The sequence below is a fragment of the Papilio machaon genome, chromosome 11, assembly GCF_912999745.1.
Source record: "Papilio machaon chromosome 11, ilPapMach1.1, whole genome shotgun sequence".
In the NCBI taxonomy this organism is placed as follows: Eukaryota; Metazoa; Arthropoda; class Insecta; order Lepidoptera; family Papilionidae; genus Papilio; species Papilio machaon.
In genome coordinates this window covers 7,602,098-7,624,207 of record NC_059996.1, presented here as the reverse complement: position 1 = coordinate 7,624,207, position 22,110 = coordinate 7,602,098, and the positions used below count along the sequence as shown (strand labels likewise).

The 22,110-nt window shown below is 35.2% G+C and overlaps 1 protein-coding gene across 2 annotated transcripts; it reads right to left on the bottom strand.

Moving 5' to 3' along the window:
• Positions 1–1,879: 1,879 nt before the first annotated feature.
• LOC106709704 (sine oculis-binding protein homolog) lies at positions 1,880–21,259 on the bottom strand. 2 transcript variants are annotated; one of them, XM_014501555.2, is made up of 4 exons: positions 21,042–21,108; positions 6,953–7,111; positions 3,641–3,819; positions 1,880–3,268 (listed from the first exon to the last, which is right to left on the bottom strand). In XM_014501555.2, exons 2-4 carry the CDS (start codon positions 7,065–7,067, stop codon positions 2,024–2,026), a joined length of 1,539 nt encoding a protein of 512 aa, XP_014357041.2. In that variant the 5' UTR covers positions 7,068–7,111; positions 21,042–21,108; the 3' UTR covers positions 1,880–2,023. The 2 variants fall into 2 exon arrangements, with proteins under 2 accessions (XP_014357041.2, XP_014357040.2); XM_014501554.2 differs by having other exon boundaries at positions 1,881–3,268; positions 6,953–7,085; positions 21,042–21,259.
• Positions 21,260–22,110: the final 851 nt, after the last annotated feature.

Here is a 22,110-nt window from a genome sequence, read left to right as displayed (position 1 = left end):
TTAAATAATTTATGTCTGGTTTAATTTTAGTATTGATATTTTCGTATGTACATTGTTTGAATAGTTGTAAAATTTGTCTCGCATACAGTGACACATTTCAATATTTTTACAGCTGATAAAATTACCTTTGTTCATTGCAAACCAAATACTGTAGAAGTAGAATGTAGGTTTCTACTGCGAAAATAATTTCATACCTTTCATTATACAACAAAATGTTGTAAGCTTGTCAGTGTTTTGTTCTAAAATTAACTCAACATTCAGTACTTTCGTATAATATGTAAAAAATAGGTTTTGATTGCTATCTTGGTGAAGATGGCAACCTAATAAAAATTTGGAATGCTTTTTTAAGATTTCTTTGTAGTGTGAATTGTTATGATCGATTGATAATTTAGTTTCTGAATTTGTACAACGATTGCGTTACGTTTAGTGGAGATACGGAAGTGTATTTCTTTTCATCAAATTATAAAAAGGAAAACCACTATGAAGTATAGACCGGCAAGGATATCTCATCCGGTGGGCATACGTCAAACAAAATTTTGATAGCCCACTAGCGCCCCCCTGCTAATGTCAAAAAACTCTCTTATAATGCAATATTTTATTGTTTGACTTTATTTATTGTCAATATTACTTTGTAAAGATTGCAATTTAATTTATCTCTATAACCAGTTTTTTCGGACAAGTCTAATTTTGTGTAATTTTTATCTATAGTCCAGTCGCGGAGCACGAAGAATTTCGTACATTGAACTCGCATTACCTGTCTCTGTCACTCCCGCGTAAATACAATGAGTCTCGCTCGCACATAAACAAAGGCCGCCGTCCTCAGGGATTGTAAACTTTTAATTGGAGACTATAAGTTTAATTTTTAATAAGGGGAATCGAAATTAGCTAGACTAGATGATAATGTTGACAAAACTGTTGATTCTTTTGTAATAAATGTGACAGGCGAGACGTCTTCGGAAAAGTTACTCCAAAACAGAGGAATCGGATTCTGATTTTTGATTTTTTATTATTAGATACTTGTCTAGATTTATATTACTTGTATTATTAAATCTAAATAAATAATTTATTTAATAATAATAACTATCAATATACATAGTATAAAACAAAGTCGCTTTCGCTGTATGTCCGTATGTATGCTTAGATCTTTAAAACTACGCAACGGATTTTGACGCGGTTTTTTTTAATAGATAGAGTGATTCTTAAGGAAGGTTTGTATGTATAATAAATGCATAATATAGTAGAGAAACACTGATAAATTTAAAGTTTTCTAATGTGATGTCGTAAATAAGCACGTTTTTTTTGCGCTTATATTGCAAACGCTGGCTGAACCCTACGAGATAGACCAAAATAATGTACTACAGTATTGTTCACCTTAAAAAGTTCAACAAAAAAGTCCGCGATGGTATATGTCTATCTCTTAGGGATAACCCAGCATAACCATTTTTATTCTTTTACGAAGTGATTTTAAACAATACAGCATTAATCCTTATCCATTTAAGTACCTTAAATAAATTGTGCATTTATTCTGTAGTAGGTATATTTTGCATTGCACCCGTGCGAAGCCGGGGCGGGTCGCTAGTATTTTATAAGTTGGTAAATTTTCTTTCTCCTTCAAATAATTCATGTAAAAAAAATGTTTGTAACCTCTGTCAGTAGGTAAAAAGGTCATTGTACGAAATTCTTCGTGCTCCGCGACCGGGCTATAGGCATGTTAATCTTTTATCGCCATGCTAGTGCTTACGGCTCCATCTAGTTGGTATTTCTTTTAGTTCAGCCAGTTGTTTGTGAAAAAAAAAATGCTCTTAAGTATTATTTATTATTTTATTTTACATCGAATTAAAATTATGTTACTAATATCACATTAATAGTGCTGCCTAAAAACTTAAAGTATTATTAAATCACATCTTAAATCTAAGACTAGCTGTTTGTAAGTAAACTGAACTCAGTTCGTATAATTTATTTATCGTATTAAATTGTGATATGTATTTTAAAAAGTTTCAAAATCTATGACATATATTTATGTTTAAACTTCAACAGTTTTCCTAGTTTTAGGAATGATCGGTTCTTCTTCGGTGGTAACTTCAACGAGTCTTCTTCGTTTCCGCAAAGGTCTCGTAGATTCTGACGGTTCTCTTGTTTTAGACACAATTTTCGCCATTTTATTACCTAGCCTTGTTATTTTAAACTTAGGCAAAGTTTGTTCTGGATTTTTACATTCATTATTGTCGTTTTTGTTGTCTGTGGTCTCGTTTTCTTCAACGATCGGTTGTAATGTTTGTTGTATAGCTGCTTGGATTTCTATATTTTCTGCCTCTGTTGTATTAGCGGCTTTCTTTTTATCACTGTTTATTGTGAAGTCAAGAGGACCTTCTGTGTCTTCGGTTGTAGTTTCCTTTTTCACTTTGCTCAAATGTGCTTGTATAAAGGAAGTTATTGGTATTGGAACCGGTATCGGGAGTGGTATTGGTAATATTACTGGGTACGGAACCAATACTGTGACAGGAGGAGGTTGGCCGAGATGTTGAGGAAAGTTTAGAGGCGGCATTAAAGGAGGTCGTTCTGGAATCAAACTGGGTCGTGGCATAAAACCTAACCTAGGTTGGAATATGTATCTGTGATCGTTCATTTGTGGTGGTGGATCGAAAACAGGAGGCATTCCGAATATAGGATTGAATGGTGGTTGTTGTGCTGAATGATTTATTGTATGCGGAGGTGAATGAATGACGCTGTTGCCGGTTGTGCCGACAGTTGAACTAGGCGATGAGCCGTCTAGTGAAGGGCTGCAGAGTCGCAAGTCCTGAGCCTTCGGAGTGGTGTTATGTTGGCGCAAGTTCTGTGACGTCACCGTCGCCGAGCACTTGGAAGTCCGACGTTTGCGTGTGTTCATTTTAGTTCTGTCTTTTTTCAAGTCTGGTGATTTTTGTGTTTTATCTTCAGTAGTCTTTGGATTCATCAGTTTCGCCGCCGGGGCGACCGTTATTATTGGCAGGGGAGATTTCCTCGCAGAGTTGTGATCTGTTTTTTCGATTGTGGATTTGACAGTTAAGTTTTCAATGTTCGGAGAGGTGGATCTCTCGGATGTGGGCGACGCGGACCTGCTCTTGCAATTCTTGAGCCAGAGCTCCGGCGTGATGAGGTTGGTGGAGGAGGCGGCGCTCACGAGGTGCGGATTGAGGTCGAGGTGCGCCTGCGTCTCGCGACAGAAGATGTGCATCTTGTATTGATTCAGACATTTGTCTGAGCAAAACTGCAGTTGTGTTGCACCGTCCTGAAAATACAAGAAGTCGGTTACATTAAAGATTTAATACAACGGTACAAATTTTCTTGTAAACTAAAGTTTTATGTCATACTAGAGATCGCCCGGGATTTAAATTAGAATTTAAAAAAAATATGCCCGCGTGCATCAGCTACGTTCCCGTCAAACTCGGTCCAGCCGTTCCGGAGATTACCCTGAACAAACACGCACTTGCGGACAGTCAAACAGAGAGATAAAAATCTTAAAAATTTGTTTTTCTTTATCTGCAATTCAAATACATCACGTGTTGGAAAAACATTTTTTCTTCTCTCCATAGATAATCGTGTATTTCTTCTATAAAACTATCTTTCTTGATTGTAAGAAATTAGAGGATATAGATAATACCTGGAAGTCAACGTAAGCCACGGTGTGCCGCACATGTCGACACCAGTCGCAGGTCTTAGCGCGCTTGAAGTTGGCACGCCGGGACTGGCTGAAGCACAGCTCGGAGCAGAACGCGGCGCCCGCCTGCTGCAGCGCGCCGCTCTCGCTGCCGATGCTCTTGTTGCACCACGAACACTCGTCTGAAAAAGTACACCGTATTGTTTATAAGAAAACATTACTTTACGAAAACAAACAAACAATTTATTGTCGAATCTGCCATGACACCTTGGTTTGTATAGTCCAATTTTGTTTAAGGTACAATGGAACGAATAAGAAATATGCAAAAATTAAGCGTGTAATGAATTAAACGCATTATATAAGATGAAAATATAACGATAAGGTAATATTGTAAATAAAACGGAGCGAGTAAACGTGTCCAGTGCAATTATGTATGTGATTTATATAAATGCTCGTTGTTTACGCTTGATATAATTTACAACAGGAGTCAAGCAACCGGATAACTTATTTAAACTGTAATCAATACGTATTTATACAAGTGTATTTTACCTATATAATTATAACAGAAGTTGGCAAACGAGCAAATGGTTACCTGCTATCGACAAAATAGCGAAATGATCACTGTCCATAGACATCTGCAATCTTTTAACCGACTTAAAAAAGAGGAAGTCTTAAAATCTGTTTGTACAGTTTTTTGGCAGTAGAGTTAAGCCATTTGAGTGCTTGTTTCGATTTTGTTTGCCTGTACTAATATTATAAAGAAGACTGATTTGATTGTTTGTTTGTATTGAATATTCTTTCTTTGTTGGGAAGCTATACTATAAATGTTACATAGGTTATATTTATAACGAGATTTTTTAATTCCGCGCGGACGAATTCGCAGGCAACAGTAATTTTTAAAATCAAATCATAACAGAATTGAATATTTTTTTATCGTTTCATTAAATTTGATTGGTAAGATAAAACTTGTGGTGGTGTGGGGAGGGGAGGGGAGAGGTATTGGGTCTCATTACCGAGGACTGTCCGCATTTATCCCGATCTATGATACCTTGTTATGGGCCTTATAATTCCTATCGGACTAACGACTTAGTATCAAGTTAGCCGGGACATTCGAGCCCCTCGATTTATCGGAATAGTTTTACATAGGGTCTCGTTTTACGACTTTAGTTTACTGATATAAAAAAACAACTATTAATTTTATGTAATGGCATATATCGTACTGCTATCACATTTTTGTTACAAGTGAGAATTTTTTACTTCGCAAAAAAAAAATACCTTTAAAAAGATCTAGTTTGGATTGCCTGTACTTACCCGCATAATTATTAACCTTCTAAAAGTCGGGTAAATATAAGAAATCTTTTCACTTAGCTGACCTGATTGACTATCAATTTCATATCGTATATTCTTGAATAACAAGTTGTTAATTAGAAAACGTTCAACAAGTTCTCTAGGAAAACTTACCCGACAATTATACACGAGTACAGATTGTTGCCTCCTCCCCCTCGTGCTTCCCCCCCCCACGTACACCTCTCCGAAGAGTCTATGTAACATGATATGGTAATACAATGCTCTCCTAATAATCACGTTTTAACCACAAGGCTTATACGTTTTCATTCCCGACGTACTCCTACGTACCGATACTAAGCTAGGGCTGTCAATTTTTAGATTAGGAACGATTTACTAATTTTTTTACGTCTAAGTCGACCTCATATTCAATACAATACATGGCGATTATTGCTTATTATTTCTTCAATGATTTTAATAAAAATGTTAAATAAAGTGAAGTTATCATGTAAGTTTCTGTAATGTGTTTTTGGTCTAGGGTGAAAATGTGTGTGTGTCTAGGGTGTGAAATATAAATTGTAATTTTTATTATTATAAAGGTGGCAACCCTATGGTTGATGTATTCAAGGACATACGAAGTGAATTCGCGCGCTCATTAAGAATAGTAAAGGCAGATTGCGGTGTCGGGTTTCTAAATAATGTTACGTTACAGGTAAACACAGTAGCGGCTTTGGTGTTAAAATTGAAAACTTTTTTTTTCATTAGGTAAAGCTAAAATAACGAAATATTCACTGCCCATAGACAATAGACATCATATTATTAATATAAATGCAAATGTTTAGATGGATGGATGGATGGATGTTTGTTTGAAGGTATCTCCGGAACGGCTCAACGGATTTTGATGAAATTTGGAAAAACTGTAGAACATAGTCTGAAAGAACACATAGGCTCTACTTATACAGTTTTTTTTTTAATTCCGCGCGGACGTAGTCGCGGCCAAAAGCTCGTCTTCAGTAAGTTGAATAATTGCAGATGCATTAGCTAGTTTAATGGACAGAGGTGACGAAAATAGATTAAAATAAACTCTAGTAATCAAAAAGTGGAACAGATAACATTTTCACAACAAAGTTTTACTTTATTAGTTGACAACACTTTGGAAACCATAAAAAAACTTATTGTATATTATAATATTCACGTCCACTTTAATACGATTCGGTTCTAAGAAATTTTATTATAAAAAACTACATCATCAAAATAATTTAATGTTGATTATTTGATCAGATTGTAATCTTTAATTTTCCCGCCATAAAAGTAAAAGCGCGTTAGGGCGCGTTCGTAAATTCATAGAAATACAGCTGCGATCAAGCGGGGGCTTGTTTCTCGGTATTTTTGCTTATCCTTCTATGAATTGTTACGTTACAATTTTCAATACTTAACGTAAAATCAAAATTAATTACATGAATTCTTTGGTATTTTTATGATGTTATATGAAGATAGTAGTTACTAAATAATTCTAAATAGTGCAAATTATGCCAATAGGAAGGTAGGAATTATTTACACAGAGGTACATTTCTATTTGTTGACGTACTTGTGTTTCAATCTACTCTGTGCAAACTCCGATATCAACTTATCTAACCAACACCAAAGACAAAGGTCCATGTAAAAGATATGTTTACATTTGATGCTTCTTTCATACTTTCTACTTTATAACGTTCATACATATTAGTATTAGAATATAGTATCTGTTTTTGGAACGAAGTTCCTTATCGCGCGTTGTGAAAGGGGGCTAGACGGAAAAAATTCTTACGAAAAGTTGTCACGACACTTTTTGCTATAGACGAATGAGCGCTACTTCACCATGGCAACGACGTGACAATATATAACGAAAATTCATAGAAATAAAATGGACTTCTTGTGAAGACTTAAGTTTTTTATTCATAGAATAAACATTGGTTCCTTCACTAATTAATCGAAATGAACTTCGTTCCATCCGGGTGTCCCTTGACACCTCTCAAGTTTTTTTATTCGTACCTTTATTCTTCTGTTCCGCGGCCTGTTCGGGGCTGTTAGTGTCGCGGGCGCGCGAGGCTGCCCAACGTCTCAGCTCCAGTCTCTCATAGCCGTACCAACCCAGCAGCTCGTTCATTGCCGTCTCCGCAAACTCCTGGACACATCACAGCTACTGTTACACTACGAAACAATGAAATAATCGAATTGACATACATACAAACCCACATACATGAAAACATAGGTACTTAAAATGGCTAGGGCCATTAGGGTTGTAGGCAACATTGCCGTTTTTCAGTCGGGTAAAATTTGTCAAGTAAAATTTGAGATTACACGCTATATTATGTATCCAAACAATTTCATAATCATCATTTCTTAATTCCAAAAATAAAACTGTACTACTTGTCATTATTTTTATAAGATTTTAAAATGTGAATAAAGCTGTTAAGCAGCGAAGATTTCAACAAATCGTAATGTCTCGTAAATCAATACGAGCGACCTTCTTATTTCAAGTGAACTTTAAAAGTACATGAATTATACTCGATTTTAAAAGACTTTTGTATGCATTTATAAAGTGCAACAGTTTATGTCACCGTAATATTATCAATTTCGTTGTTCTATAACATCTTTATTTTAATAAAAGCAGACGGAAAATTGTATAATGAACTAAGTGTATAAAAAATGGTTCTCGACAGTTTATAATCTAACTGGCATTCTTTAACTTATGTTTGTTGATTTTTATTAAATAATAGAAAATATATTCATGAACTAAAATAGAATTGTTACGTTGGTCCATCTGCGTGTCTATGGACAGTTTATAAAAATACCGTGTTCGCAATCTTACGGCAACACTTACAATAAATAGTGTGGCGCATGCGACCTCTTTACGGAATATTTTTATTGCCAACAATTGCGTATATAAATTGGTAAGTAAATATAAAACGTGATACACAAGGATGAGCGTCCAATAATATCTGCGTTGCTTTTAAATAATTATTTACTTATATAAAATACTAGCTCTTCTCCGCGACTACGTCCGCGCGGTATTAAAAAAGTATTAATAAGTAGCCTATTTATTCTTCCAGAATATGCTCTACATCTGTGCCAAATTTCATCAAGATCCTTTGAGTCGTTCCGGAGATACCTTCAAACATCCATCCATCCTTCCATCTAAACATTCGCATTTATAAATAATATTACTAAGATAACAGTGGCCTGCGACCTGGTCCGTGCGGAATTGATAATAAATTACGGTTTTTATATTTCGCCTCAATAATAAAAATTTTTACAAGGCAAATTTCGTAAGTTACTTGTGTTATAGTGCCGGTGGCTAAGGGGGTTAAACACTTGACTTGTAATCTGCAGATTCTGAGTTGAAAACCCGCCATGTACCAATGTTTTTCGATTTACATATGTACATCTATCTGACGTTCTTACGGTGAAGGAAAACATGACCTGCATATATCTGCGTAGAAACTAAAAGATATGTGTGAAGTCAACCAACCCGCACTGGGCTAGCGTGGTTGACTAGGGCCTAGTCACCCCTAACTTAGATTAGGTACCGAGCCCCTCAGTGAAGATGTATAGTGGGCTGATGATGATGTTTACTTATGGGTTTGTCGAAGAATACCGGAGTGGAGTTAAAATCACCACAGAAATCACTAACACAGACTAATTGAGAGAAAAAATAATTATTCTTTGTGGAAGAAATTTCAATCGGTTCTGTGCTCTTTAATTTTATTTGCAAAAAAAAAAAAAAAAACTATAATAACATAGACAAATAAATCTATAGAACTGTCATTAGTTGTACAAAAGCGATGTATCGAGATTGTCGAGGGATGGAGTATCGGATGTCGTGTCGTTGTCTTTAATAACACCTTCATTATGCGGCCACGGGATATCTTTGATACACGAGCATAACCTGTATTAATTAATCCTTAACCAGGCAGCCTCTGTAGTGACAGTGTCCTGTGTACGTAGGTAATATTTCATGAGAAAGCTGATGACCAACGCCGAGATAATTGGTCTCCAGTTACACAGAGTAGCTACTAGTCAGTTTAGACACTTTTTATATAAAAAAATAAAGTTGATTAAAAACCATTCTAGTTAAATTTTAAAAATAATGGTTTTTCGAGATTGTGTGTAATTTGAAATAAATTGAATGGATTTAACATCCCACACACATGCAAATAAATAAAATAATATTTTACGGAGCAAGTACCACCCAACCGTTCTCTGACGTTTCATTTTACGCCAGTGTTGCCAGCGCTGTGCGGGGTAATAATTATCACCTCAAAACTCGATATTCCGAGCACACGTTGCTGCCGGATGTAGGGTTACCATATTTTACTCATATAAGCACAAATGCCCATTTTAATTTTTATATTACACAAGAGTTTATAAATTATTTTTGTCTGGTAAATCAAAAAGGGTTTTGTTGATGCTAAAATGAAGCCGCACTAAATATATACATACTTCTTTACGCTTTACTTTTATCTACACTACTTTTTATAGTGTGTTCGACGTAATAAGAGGGGGCGTAATAATTTTAAGGGCCAGCAATGTATCTGCAGTTCTTCTGGTGATGCGGATGTCCATGGGTGTCGTTGATCACCTCGGTGTTCCCGCCGCTCGTTTGCCCCCTTCTCTTATAAAAAAAAGGTGGGAACTCAAATCTACAGTAATTCTGTATAATCTATAGTACCAAATAAAAAAAACTTACGAGTAATCAAGGAAGCTTTTTAACTCCGTTGTCTACATAACAGTTCAACGCGAATGGTTACCGTAGCGTAGGTAAAACTGTGCCCATTAGTTCGCTTTTGGCCTATCAAATATTCCGCCACCGCACTCGCCCAACGCCCGATGATGTCTACGAATATCGAGTGACTGCCGCGAACACATTTGTAATGAATTAACAACATGTATTTATATTTCGTATTTCATCTGTTATGTAAAATACTCGTTAACAAGCTTTCATGGAAATGGGTAACACAGATACGCCTGTTTCAAGTACTTATAATTAAACTAGTTGTTTAATTAAACTATACTTTTTACTAGCTGTCGTCCGTGAATACGTCCACGCAGAATAAAAAAAGCCTATGTGTTCTTCTAGACTATGATCTACATCTGTGCCAAATTTTATCAAGATCCGTAGAGACGTTTCGGAGATAGCCTATAACTGACATCCACCCATCCATCCATTCATATAAGCTTTCACATTTCTAATATTAGTAAGGTGTAGTTTGAGAACACCTCAATACATATACACAGTGAATCATCATGTATATGCGTCAAGCTTCAAGAAATATTAAAAGCCATTACAAAATTGGTAATAAAATCCAGTACAACGTCACCATTGTGAGGCGTGTAATGTAATCCTTGCTTTGACGATAATATTGTGATATCCAATATAACATAAACGCTTTTAATGGCGGGAGCTAGAGTAAATTTAGGAGCGTTCGGAACCCGACACCGCGACCTACGCTCTGGGTTGCCAGCGTAGAAAATTATACCTAGATATTGAGGTAAAATAACTTCTGTGTTACCTGTGTATGTTTATATTCACCCTACAATATATAATTGTTTTCAAATATAATGTATAATGCAATAACATAACTATTAAACAGTTTAGAAGTGTTCAATTATTCTAATTGAAAACCAAAGAAGAAAAAAAGAGAGGACATCTGTCATTTTAAAGGTCTGGTGTCTAATTATTGAGCTAATAATGTTTCTTCAAATTCAGACTCTCATATTCCTTCTGTTCTTATCGTTTAAATTATATCGTTAAAATAATAACAGGTCATAAGAATTAATTGTAATAAGTGCGGTTCAACTGTTTAAGATCTTTGTTGCTATAACTTTTTTTGAATTAATATTTGCGATTTATAGTTAAATTCATATATTTAAGTTGCTATTCATAGTAATCTATTAAGATTTTACATATTAATTTAATGGAAGCGGCAAAATAGAGACCTTTATATTCTGACTATGTTAGACATAGTACGTTAGACGCGAGACTCGGCGCAAACATATCGTGTGTCGACCAGTCGAGCTTATAATTTACCTAATGCCGTGTAAAACGATCGTTCAGCTAATGTGCGCGGAAGCGTACCCCTATACTTCTATATCACACCTTATTCAACATACTAAGGTAAGGTACATCATTTTTAAAATTGTGTATAAAACTGTACAGTCGTTAACAAAAAGTTTGATATAAACTTTCTGTTTTAGTATTCTCATCTCTCACAATTTAACGATTACATCGCTAGATCTAAGACTAGATACTAAGTAAGTCTTTGTACGTGATATTTGCTAGTATTACGTTTCTATTAGGAGTGGATCTTAAGATAACATTAGTGATACTGTAAAACCACTTCATGGTTCTTGTTCCGTTACAGTATTGCCCATGAGAACGGGCATGACCAAAGCTTTAATAGGTCCTAAACGTTTGTAAGTTTGGAATCGAACCTATGATCTGTATTTCAGCAATTATTTACTTTGACAATGGTAAACGTTTGACAATGATAGACGCCTGCACATCAACATCTGTTGCAAGAATTGGTCAGCTCGCCCGGTGCAATACCACGATCACATAGAAGACGGGCATCAAGTGAAAGCAATTCCGCGTTTCGTCCGATGGTGCCACAGGCCTAATTTTAGTCTTCTTTCCCTTCCCATCCTACTATTATAAGGAAATGATGGAAAGGGAAAGTGGATTTGAAGGTTGAGGGGATGCATTAGAATAGCAAATACTCTCTTCTGTGCGTCCCTTCCTCCGTGGAATAAAAGTAGACAATACAACTTGTTTATGGGCAGCGGTTGCTTTGTTATTTCCTCGAATCCAGGTGATTATTTTTTAGCTTACCGCCTAATAATATAAAAAAGAAGTTCAAAACAAAACTGTTGTCTGATCTGATATGAAATTGATAGAGTCTCTGAGATGTGGTCAGATTCAATTCAGAGGTATCAGGCAATCATTAAAAATCGCCTGTCTACTTTTATTGCAGACGTTTGTGATGAAACAATTTTAAGCAAGCAGCATTATAATAATAGGTTCGTAAAGGCCAAAACTAGCTATCGCATTTAACATCCGTAAAACTAACTAAGTAATATGAGTGTGCAACCAACATCGAGCATTCGTCACCAGTCGCTAGCCTGGCTTCTGAGAATCCGAGCTATTTTCGCCCGGTCATTCATAACCTCGCAACTGGCTGATTTATTGAGTGAGGCCAACAATTGTGGCAGATACGAGGGGAGGATACACTTAATATATGTGGGGAAAGCCGCAACACTTGTATAGTTTAATTAGCTCATTTCAAACAATAAAGACTTCCTTTAGGAACTTAATTCATATGTTAAACGGATCAATACTAGAAATAAAAAGTTCGATAAGTAATAATATTCAATACGATATATTAATTTGTTCGTTGTATGATCTAAACTCTGTTAACTCTTGTTAACTTTTCTTCATTTTGATATTACTTTCTTTCAATACTTTCTATATTACATATATAAACTAATATTACCGGTTTTATTTAACTTGTCCTTTATGTTCTTTTATTAAATGGTAATAGAAATAGTATAATATTGAACAAAAACTAGCAACATTGTAATAAATAAAGAGTAAAACGAAAGGCGAGCGAGGCGCGAAACAAACGGCCCGCTCGAAACCGTCGGCGTCACATTACAGCTCGGATGGCCGTCAATCGATCGCTTTTCGCATGCTTCTCATTATAACGTCTGAGCGAAACAAAGAGAGTATAGTGTTACCGTGCATTACTCTTCGAGAGCGGATTCGGTCATGCGAGTACCCCAGCACTTTCGGGAGCCGCGCTGTAGCTGGCAACATCGCCGAGCGCGCCTTTGTGAAACAATACGCGTCTAGTGTAGAGTTGCCATCTGCAGCGCTTAATTAGCTTTTTAATTACATGGTTAGACACTTTCATGGTAGGGTTTCAATAATTTTATTGTAACTCTAGAACTCTAAGTACGTTATCAATTTATTACTAAAAGACAAATAAGCATATTTCAAACATTGGAGTAACAGTTAAGTGTTTTTTTTTGCCCTTATCTTGTATTTAAAATTGGATAGAAGTACATAAATTAGTAGAGATTACGTATAACGTAAAATCAATTTCTATATTTAAGTCGTCAAGTTAAGTTAAGTTTTAGTCTATATTTAATTTTCTAAGTAATATATGGCTATCGATATCTTCGCCAGTTGTGCGTAAAAATGTTCACACGAGTATAAAGATCGCAACACGTGTAGTGCGCTGCGGAATTGAACACATTTGTTACGTTACTTGAGCGTATGAAGATATGGTTTAGCATCTTATCATAATGATACGTATTTATTATATTCCCTAAAAACAACAAAAACTAATTCAATTCAAATTGTAATTCAAAAAATATCTGAAATATAAAATTAGATCATTTTATTCAATTCCTATCTGAATCTGTGGCTGATTGATTAACTCGAAAGAGTTGAATTGTAAGAGAGTCACTGAGTGTCGATTTAGTAAAAAAATCTTCACTAAGGTTCACTTTAAATAACCAATAAACGGTTGTGACAGTAAGTTAATATTCTTAAGCAATAAAAAATAGCCGTTCCGATTAGACCAGACTTTCGCGATTTATAAAATCAAGCACAAATACAAAATACCTATATCATATTTCGGGCTTCCTGTCATAAGCTGTGACAGCGAAGGGAATCCCCGCGGCGAAGTGATGTCCTTTGAAATTAACATTTAACTGTTTTCCATCTGACCATAAACAAGTGAACATATGAGATTTTATAAATACATAGTGTCGTGTAGCGGCGGCGGGGATTACGTTACAAAAACGGCATGGGTTCGTAGGGAGAGGTGTTTTGTTACATTTTAAGAGCATGACATGACTGTTTAACTGTTTTTTTTTTTTTGTCTAAATGTTGGCAATAAGTAATCGAATTAATTTTATTTCTGTTATTAGATTAAGAAGTTTTGTTTGGGGAAGGCTTGCATTATAATTTAACGAATACAAAGTATATTTTTTTTACTAAGATGCTTCAAAATTTAACGAAATCCGATAGCATTTGAATCTCTTTGATGTAAATATATTTCAGAACTAGCTGTCGCTCCCGACTCCGTCCGCGCGGAATTAAAAACAAAACTTAATAAGTAAACTATGTGTTCTTCCAGATTATGTTCTATATCTATGCCAAATTTCATCGAGATCCGTTGAGTCGTTCTGAAGATACCTTCAAACAAACATCCATCCATCCATGTAAACATTCGCATTTATTATATTAGTAAAAATTACTCTTTTATTATTTGAACCGTAAAATTGAAACCATTTTAAAATTGTTGGAACCATATCGTTGTCTTGATATTAATTACCATTGCGTTTGCGCATATACAAAGGGTATAACTGAATAAGAAACTCTATACTTAATTATAATTATCTGTTGCGTGTGCACTGGCCGAATGACGTAAACGCAAGCGCACATTTGAATACAGATTACGTACATCCGTTTTGGCGGGAAAATTAACTGTCATGGCGGCGACTTTGTTGAATACGAGATTATTCGTGAAATATTATACTGCGTTGAAATAAAATCAGAGTTGTATTTATTTGCTGGTCTCAGAAGTTATTTAGAAAAGTCACTTTTCTTTTTTATTTAAAGTACTAAAATAAGCTTTCAACAAAACACGAGTATACTCCTATTACGTATCGGATTAACATCCCCATGATGTTTTAATATACAAAGGACGTCTGTTCTCAACTTCGTAACTCCGACGTGTAACCTTTGCTTTGTAAAAAGTACACGACCAGACGTGTCGTGTTGCACGAAAAGCGCTTGTATGACGGTGTCCTATCGCGCCGGCTAGACGGGATGTAATTATGCAGCGGGTGCCATGTCTGCTCAGAGCATTGAGTAGAGAGAAACTAAAGAGAAACGGACTAGGCAGAGTCGGCGCTGTACTACTTAAAATAAATAAAAAAAATTGGGGGGGGGATTAAAATCACACTTATGCATATAAAGATGCCAATCAAGTAAAATTGAAACGTTTTTGTAAACACAAGCAAGCAAGTTTAGAACTTTTTATTTGGCAAAGATGAAACCACGCTTGACAAGTCCTGTCATTTAAAATTCAAAGGCTGCGGGGATGGAACCCTTTATAAACTCATGTTATTTGAGATTTGTTATCAATTATACGTGGTTTGAACGTTTCAAAGGTATATGTATAAAATATTGTCTCTTTATAAATGTTAAAAACGTATGGGTTTGCACTGACGAAACATTCGAACACTAACATACTATTGTCAATTGTTTTTAAAATTGTTCGAATCCGAATCTTATATCTAAATATATAAAAGAAAGTCGTGTTAGTTACACTATTTATAACTCAAGATCCTTCTAACTGATTTAGCTGAAAATTGATGGGGAGGTAGCTTAGAACTAGGAGACGGACATAGGAAATTTTTATCCTGTGTGCATTTTTTTAATACCGCGCGAACGGAGGCCCGCGTAAAAGCTAGTTAATAATAATTGTCAATTTATTTTTGTACCGAAAATCTTATTCATTAGCGTTAAGTCACACAAACTAATTTGATATCATAAAAGGCTAAAATAAAAAAAAAATATCTAACTGAGTATAAGATAGAAATGAGTGTATTTTCTCCATCGTCAGGGATGCCTCACGTCCGAGGCATCTTTTTTCACTAAAAATTAAGGACAGATCCGGCGTCGGATGTCAGCACTAAAGTAATTAAAACATGATCGCTATCCACTCGGATCGGGTTATGTAATTAAAAAATATATTTTAATTAAGTAAAAAGATCCTAGTTTTTACACAGATATATTAATGAAAGTTTTTTTTTTTAATATCATAAGGTGGCAAACGAGCGAGCGGTCATAAGTCCGCCTAAACAGCGAAGTGACCGCTGCCCATCCGCCATTGCAGATGCTTTGCCTGCCTTTAATCAAAAGAGCAGTTTGTACTATACTTAACAAACAAAGAAAGATCAAGTGTTATAATTGAATTTTAATTTAATATTAAATTAAATTCGAAAATGTAGACAGATACTGACAGTAATTAAAAACGTTAGAAAGATATTTTTAAAGGTCTATTTGTCGATCCGTAATATATAAATAATTTTTTGCTAAATTACATAAAAGATCATTGGACAAACATTGAAAAAAAAAAACTATATTTTGCAAAGATAAAATGTATCCTAAATATTTTGTTGATTATTCAACAATTCCCAAGAAACCAGAAAGGTATGTAAAACTGAAATTCCTAATCCTATCCCTGTTTACACCTCGTTTATATATATTAATTCAAGATATAAATATACAATTGCCAACATAGTATGTAAACGCTACTGGTTTCAATAGAAGCCTGTTGAAATCAGATAACAAAGTAACATAAGACCGGACTAAAAGCGAACCGTCACAAATGTCATCTTTCGACTGTATCGACTTACAAACTGTAAAGGGTATTCAATATATTCTAAGACGTCACACAGATTTTATAAATAATTCTAAACGGGTTTAACAAATAATATTTTAAGTTTTTTTTTCTTAATTAAATAACTGTTGAAAATGTTCAAAGTCTTTACTAAAAGGTTATGTCTTGTTACGAGATTTATTTTTCGGGATGCATCGAATTCTAAAATTATTTTTCACAAATAACGCTAAATTATTTCTTGTGTTACGACGATATTAAACTATAATTATTATTAACAACTACATAACTACAACAAATAAAACAAGTCATGTCTTGTTATGACGATTCTTGATTTATTTTTTATAACCAAATTTAAAAATTAAACATATCATATATCATTTTCTTTAATTCTTTTTTTTACATATAAATGAAGTGACATTTCTTCTGGTATATTTATATGCAGTGGTGCCGCATCCGATGACACCGAAACTTGACACCTCTTGTACAACGCCGACCAAACGCCGACGGCCGAACCTCGTAGAAATTATAATTATAAAGAAATAACTACGACCCACGTTTCAAATTTCATAAATATTCAAATTATGAACATAAAACAACTAATAATATTAAGATTAAAATTATGTTAATTTTTTGCTGGAATTTCCGCGAAAAAAATATTTGGCGCCATGAGCACATTGGCCTTTGACTTTAAAAAAACAACTGTCAGAAGTTTGTTTTACATTAAATAATTTGGGTTTTTTAATTCAATAAATAAATTATTATGAATCCTTCATTGCAATGCAATACAAAGTAGAACCCATTTCTAGTTAAAGATGGATTTTTTTTTCTTTTAAGGCACTGCTGCAACTACCGGCAAAAGAAATAATATAACTTCAGATATCGTGACCCTTTAAAAAAATCAAAATAAAACCGGAAACCTAATCCAGATCTAGATTATTCATTAAATTATCTTTGCTCAAGTTAATTCAATAATAAACCTTAATATTTAGGTAAAAGAGTGATATTGGAAGCGCAATTTGTCAAGGTGGTCAGTGGACACTTGAAACGCTTGCGTACGCCTCCACGCCTACGAGGTGGTGTTTGTTCACCCCCGAACGCAAAGAGTAATACAAATGCAGATGTGCGATTTGCGTTAAAACTACGGCCATAGATCGAAACTGTAATCAATACTGTCAAATATATCTTACATTTCCCATATTTATGTTATCTTTTACGTTATATATATACCAATGTCTATTATGTATTATTAATTCAAGTCGAAGCTCCATTCTATCAACACATGATCTTTGAAATAATCTGTCGTAACTGTTTCCATTTTTATATGATTGGAGATTCTTGCAAACCACTCTCTTTTCTAATTCATAATCTGTCAATCAATAAACAAATTTTTTAATTTCATTTTTTTTTTAATTTTCAACAATTTAAATTGGCCGAAGATAAGACGGAAACCAGCCAACTAGAAGATAAGACGGAAAGGCCAATTAACAGTTAGTTAATGTAAAAGTTGTCGGTGAGCAATACGTAACAGTGTAAGATGTAGGTAGAAAAGTAAGACTGTCTTGTCTCCGAGGACGCATGGTGTTTGCACGAAGATGTACAATGCAGGCATCGCATGGCCGGTGTAGGTTACGGCGGGTTATCGGGTGACACTTTCCATGTTGGTTCACCTTGTATGCTTGTAATTATTATATTATCTCGCTCCCAACACTCCCTTTAATTGCATGATGTCGGGATTTAATTGTTTATCGTCCCTTAGCTTACAACACCGCTCGAGTCGAAAATTGGCGGTTTTCACATTTTACACATGACAATTGAAAAGTAAAAAAGTTTAAATAGAGTAAACCGATGAAAACTAAAGAAATAACTATTTCTTAACCGCTAGATAGCGTATTTATTATGAAATTACTAAAAAAAAATCCTTTTTTTTTCCTCTCCTGTAAAATTGATAAAAATGACTTATGTGGTGTCGTTAGCTAAGGAACGTTATACGAGTATAAGGGGCGTGTACGATTAGCATAGAATTATATTGTTTGTGAAATCGTAGTAACGAATCGACAATAACTATAAGTTATTTTTCATTTGCATTTGTACCCTTGTTTATGGACAAGATGATAAGACATAAATGGATAAGAGGTAAGTACTGACGTTAGTGTCACCTTGAGAAATGACGCACAGAGAAAAACTTCCTCGCACTATAATAGTAAATATTATTTATTTAGAAATTATTTACTTACTAGCTGTGACCCGCAACTCCGTCTGCACGGAAATTAAAAAACAAAACTTAATTAGTAGCCTATGTGTTCTCCCTATGTTCTACATCTATGCCAAATTTCAGTGAGATCCATGCAGCCGTTGTTGAGATAACTTCAAATAAACATCCATCCATCCATCCAAACATTTGTATTTATAATATTAGTAAGAAGTAAGATTGTAATCAAATTGTGCTAATAAATAACAATCTAAAAACATTATTAATTTTAAACGATATCTCAATTATTGTTTTTACTTGTAAAATTATATGACTTATAGTTCCACGAATTAAAAATTCATTATTGTAATTTCTGGAAAGATGTATCAAAAGGTCACAGATGCAATAAAATTAAAAACGTTGCTTATTTTTAATTAGGTATAATCGAACGCTTGAGATTTAGCTTACTATTGCAATGTAGATATTTGGCAATAACTTGAAACATTGCTGATCTTACAGTTTTGTGCATGCGTTGATCTGGGTCAATTAGTTACTAGGCGAAAGATGCGTGTTCACTGTTACGCATTTTTGCGCAAGCTATATATTTTTTATAAAAAAAGGATAAGAAATAATTTTATGCGAAAATTGTAACGATTTGTATAAGTAGTCTAAAGTATCAATAAACTGTACTTTTGCTAAAATGACAGTAGTTGAAGTATAGGATTTGCACTTTTTAAATATATTTTAATAGGAGACTAACACTACCAAACTATAAAGAAACATAGCAGTAAACGACAGACAAATCCGGTCGCAAATCCAATAAGTAATGTGCATTCTACATTTTGGATACATTTCCCGGTAGGCAGTAGGGGAACCATGTTTCTTATTTTGCGATATGACTAAGATATTAAGGGAACAATTTGTATACCTAAATATTTTCTTCCCCGACGGTTGCTAATCTGTCGCAATGGTAGGTATAGACTTTCAATAGGCAATCCGTTCAAATATCTTCATAATTCTATAGAAGAGGACTTCACAAGGTTTCCTTTGAAGAAATCCTAGGATCATAGGATCCAATCGATTATTTTTCGTAATCTAATCGACCGAACAATAACAACATAACTCACGTCCGTAACCCAAAGAGGTAGGCAGAGACCATGGATCTCCATTTAGCGCAGTCCTGACACACCTCTGTCGCTTCTTCTACATTCACACATCAACGCATACATGCACGTCAGTTTTGTGAGCTCTTAATACCGCCCTTCTTGAGTACTTCATCAATCTGGACGGTATAAGTCCATCTGCGACTGCCCCGACCGCTACCGCTCACTTTCGCGCCATATTTATCGTGGGGCTTACACCTAAAATTACTAAACCTATTGTCACTATAGTGATATCGCAGTGACTTTCAAAACATGTCAATTCGTCATGACATGACGCGTGATCGACTGCAAGCTGAAGGCGATATTGCTTGCATACTGCAATTTGCATTTAGAACGAAAATATTCATGGTGCATGTAACAACTTTGATGATTTATCATTCCACTGACAAAATAGCGTCTGTAATGAAATATTTTAAGTTTTAACGTTATTTCTTCGTAGTTTCTAGAATCAACATTTAGATTTTAGGTTAAATCATGTTAATTTTGAGATGAGATGCTAAAAGTAAACCGATGAGGCAACCGCGGCCGTCTTTGTAACCAGAACGAACATATCTAAAATAAAAAACCATTACGTGTTAAAAAATTTAGAACATCTAAGCTTGTAATAGGTGTTATAAATTGTATCGACCTCAAATTTTCTCGTGAGTCGCGAGTGGTCGCGTCCTGTGGCGTCACGTGCGTGGTCACCGACGGGTTCATTGACATGTCAAACTATTTCCGCGGCGCCAAAATAGAAAAAAAGCGCGCGAATCCGCGGGGGCGTCCTGCGCGCTATTACGGCACGCCGTTATCACCACACGTACTACGATAATCAGATGAAAACAATAAATCGAGGCGTCGGCTTGCGGCCTGGGACGGTCTCGTGTTACGTTTTGAGCAAAGGAACGTCTAAAATTACCCCGCACGCACACCGGCGCACGGTTGTAGCGACGCTCGCACACCACCACGCCGCCTATATCTATTATCAAAACATCCACCGACTCCGGTTACAGCGATCCGAGCGCGCTTCGGATATCGCATTACACACTTTAATGGCTGGAAAAGGCCTCGAAAACGTGATATAACACGAGTTTTATTGTGTATCGCGAAACGTAATTAATATTGTAACCGAATCTCGAATAATTTATTCGGCACAACCCCGCGAACCTTACGAGAGCCGCAGCGAACGTATCGAATTTAAAAATATACCATCGAGTGTAATGTTACGACACGGAACAGTCCGCCTGCCAAAATACGAAGCGGTAACTCGATGATGAACTTCCTACGGAAGTCGCACTCCATCCTTGAAATTGTCTACAATTAAATCTTACCTTGATCTCTTCTTCGTTTTCTTTCTTGACTTGCGCCCGCGGCGGAGACGTATTAGATGGTGTTTTATTATCCATCTCGAATAAAAAAAATCACTGAAATAAACACAAAGTATATGTTGGACAGTTGTCAAAGTTTTTCATGTCACAAGTAACTTCGATGATCGCGTAAACATTTCATCCGCGAGCGGAAAACCACAGCACATTCGCCTCGCACGACAGTCAGCTCCCAACTGTTCGAACTTCGAAGTTCGCGGTTTGCGCTTTCGCTTAGCTCGAAGGTGGATATTCGCATCAAAAAGCTGCGATATTTTCCCGCGCTCGCTCAAGGGGCGGAGCTTATTGAAAACTAGCGTAGCTTTGGGCGTCAACTCTTTTTAACGTTATTAAAATTATTATATTATATATTTTTTATTGTGAAAGTTGAATGTTTTATTGTGAAATTTGGCAACAATATACCAATGATTTAATAGATCATTTCTAGAGTTTGAATAATTACACGTTAATATTTATAGTCTACATTTACATTAAGTTATCAGATAGAATCCAGTAGTTATTGCTTCAATGCTAAATTCAAAAATTAATAATTATTGATTGTAGGTAATAGTTGTAGGGCTTTACCTAACAACAAAGTTTCTTTCAGAAATTGGTCATCTCGTCGAAAAACGAATGAAGACTGACGTTAAATAGTAATTTTCGGCGTTTCGCATCGTCACTGAGGTAGAAGACACAAGTCTCTTCATCTTTTTTCTTCTGTACCAAGCAGAGGCGAAAGAAGGCATTGGGGATTGGCGATATGGGCGGTTGCCTACGATCTCGTACTTCGGTAGGTACGCGCCTTGGAATTATATCCAATAAAATATTCGGACGAAAATAAAAAAACAAGTCTAAACAACTTGAAACAACTGAACTCTAATATTCATCATATTAAAATTGTACATGCATGCGTAGATGTATGAATGTAAAAGAAGCGTGTCATGACCGCGCCAAATGGATGTCCGTAGTCTTTGGGTTACGGGCGTGCGTTATTTTCTTGTTGAAAAATTAATATAGGAATTCAAATTCTTCAGAT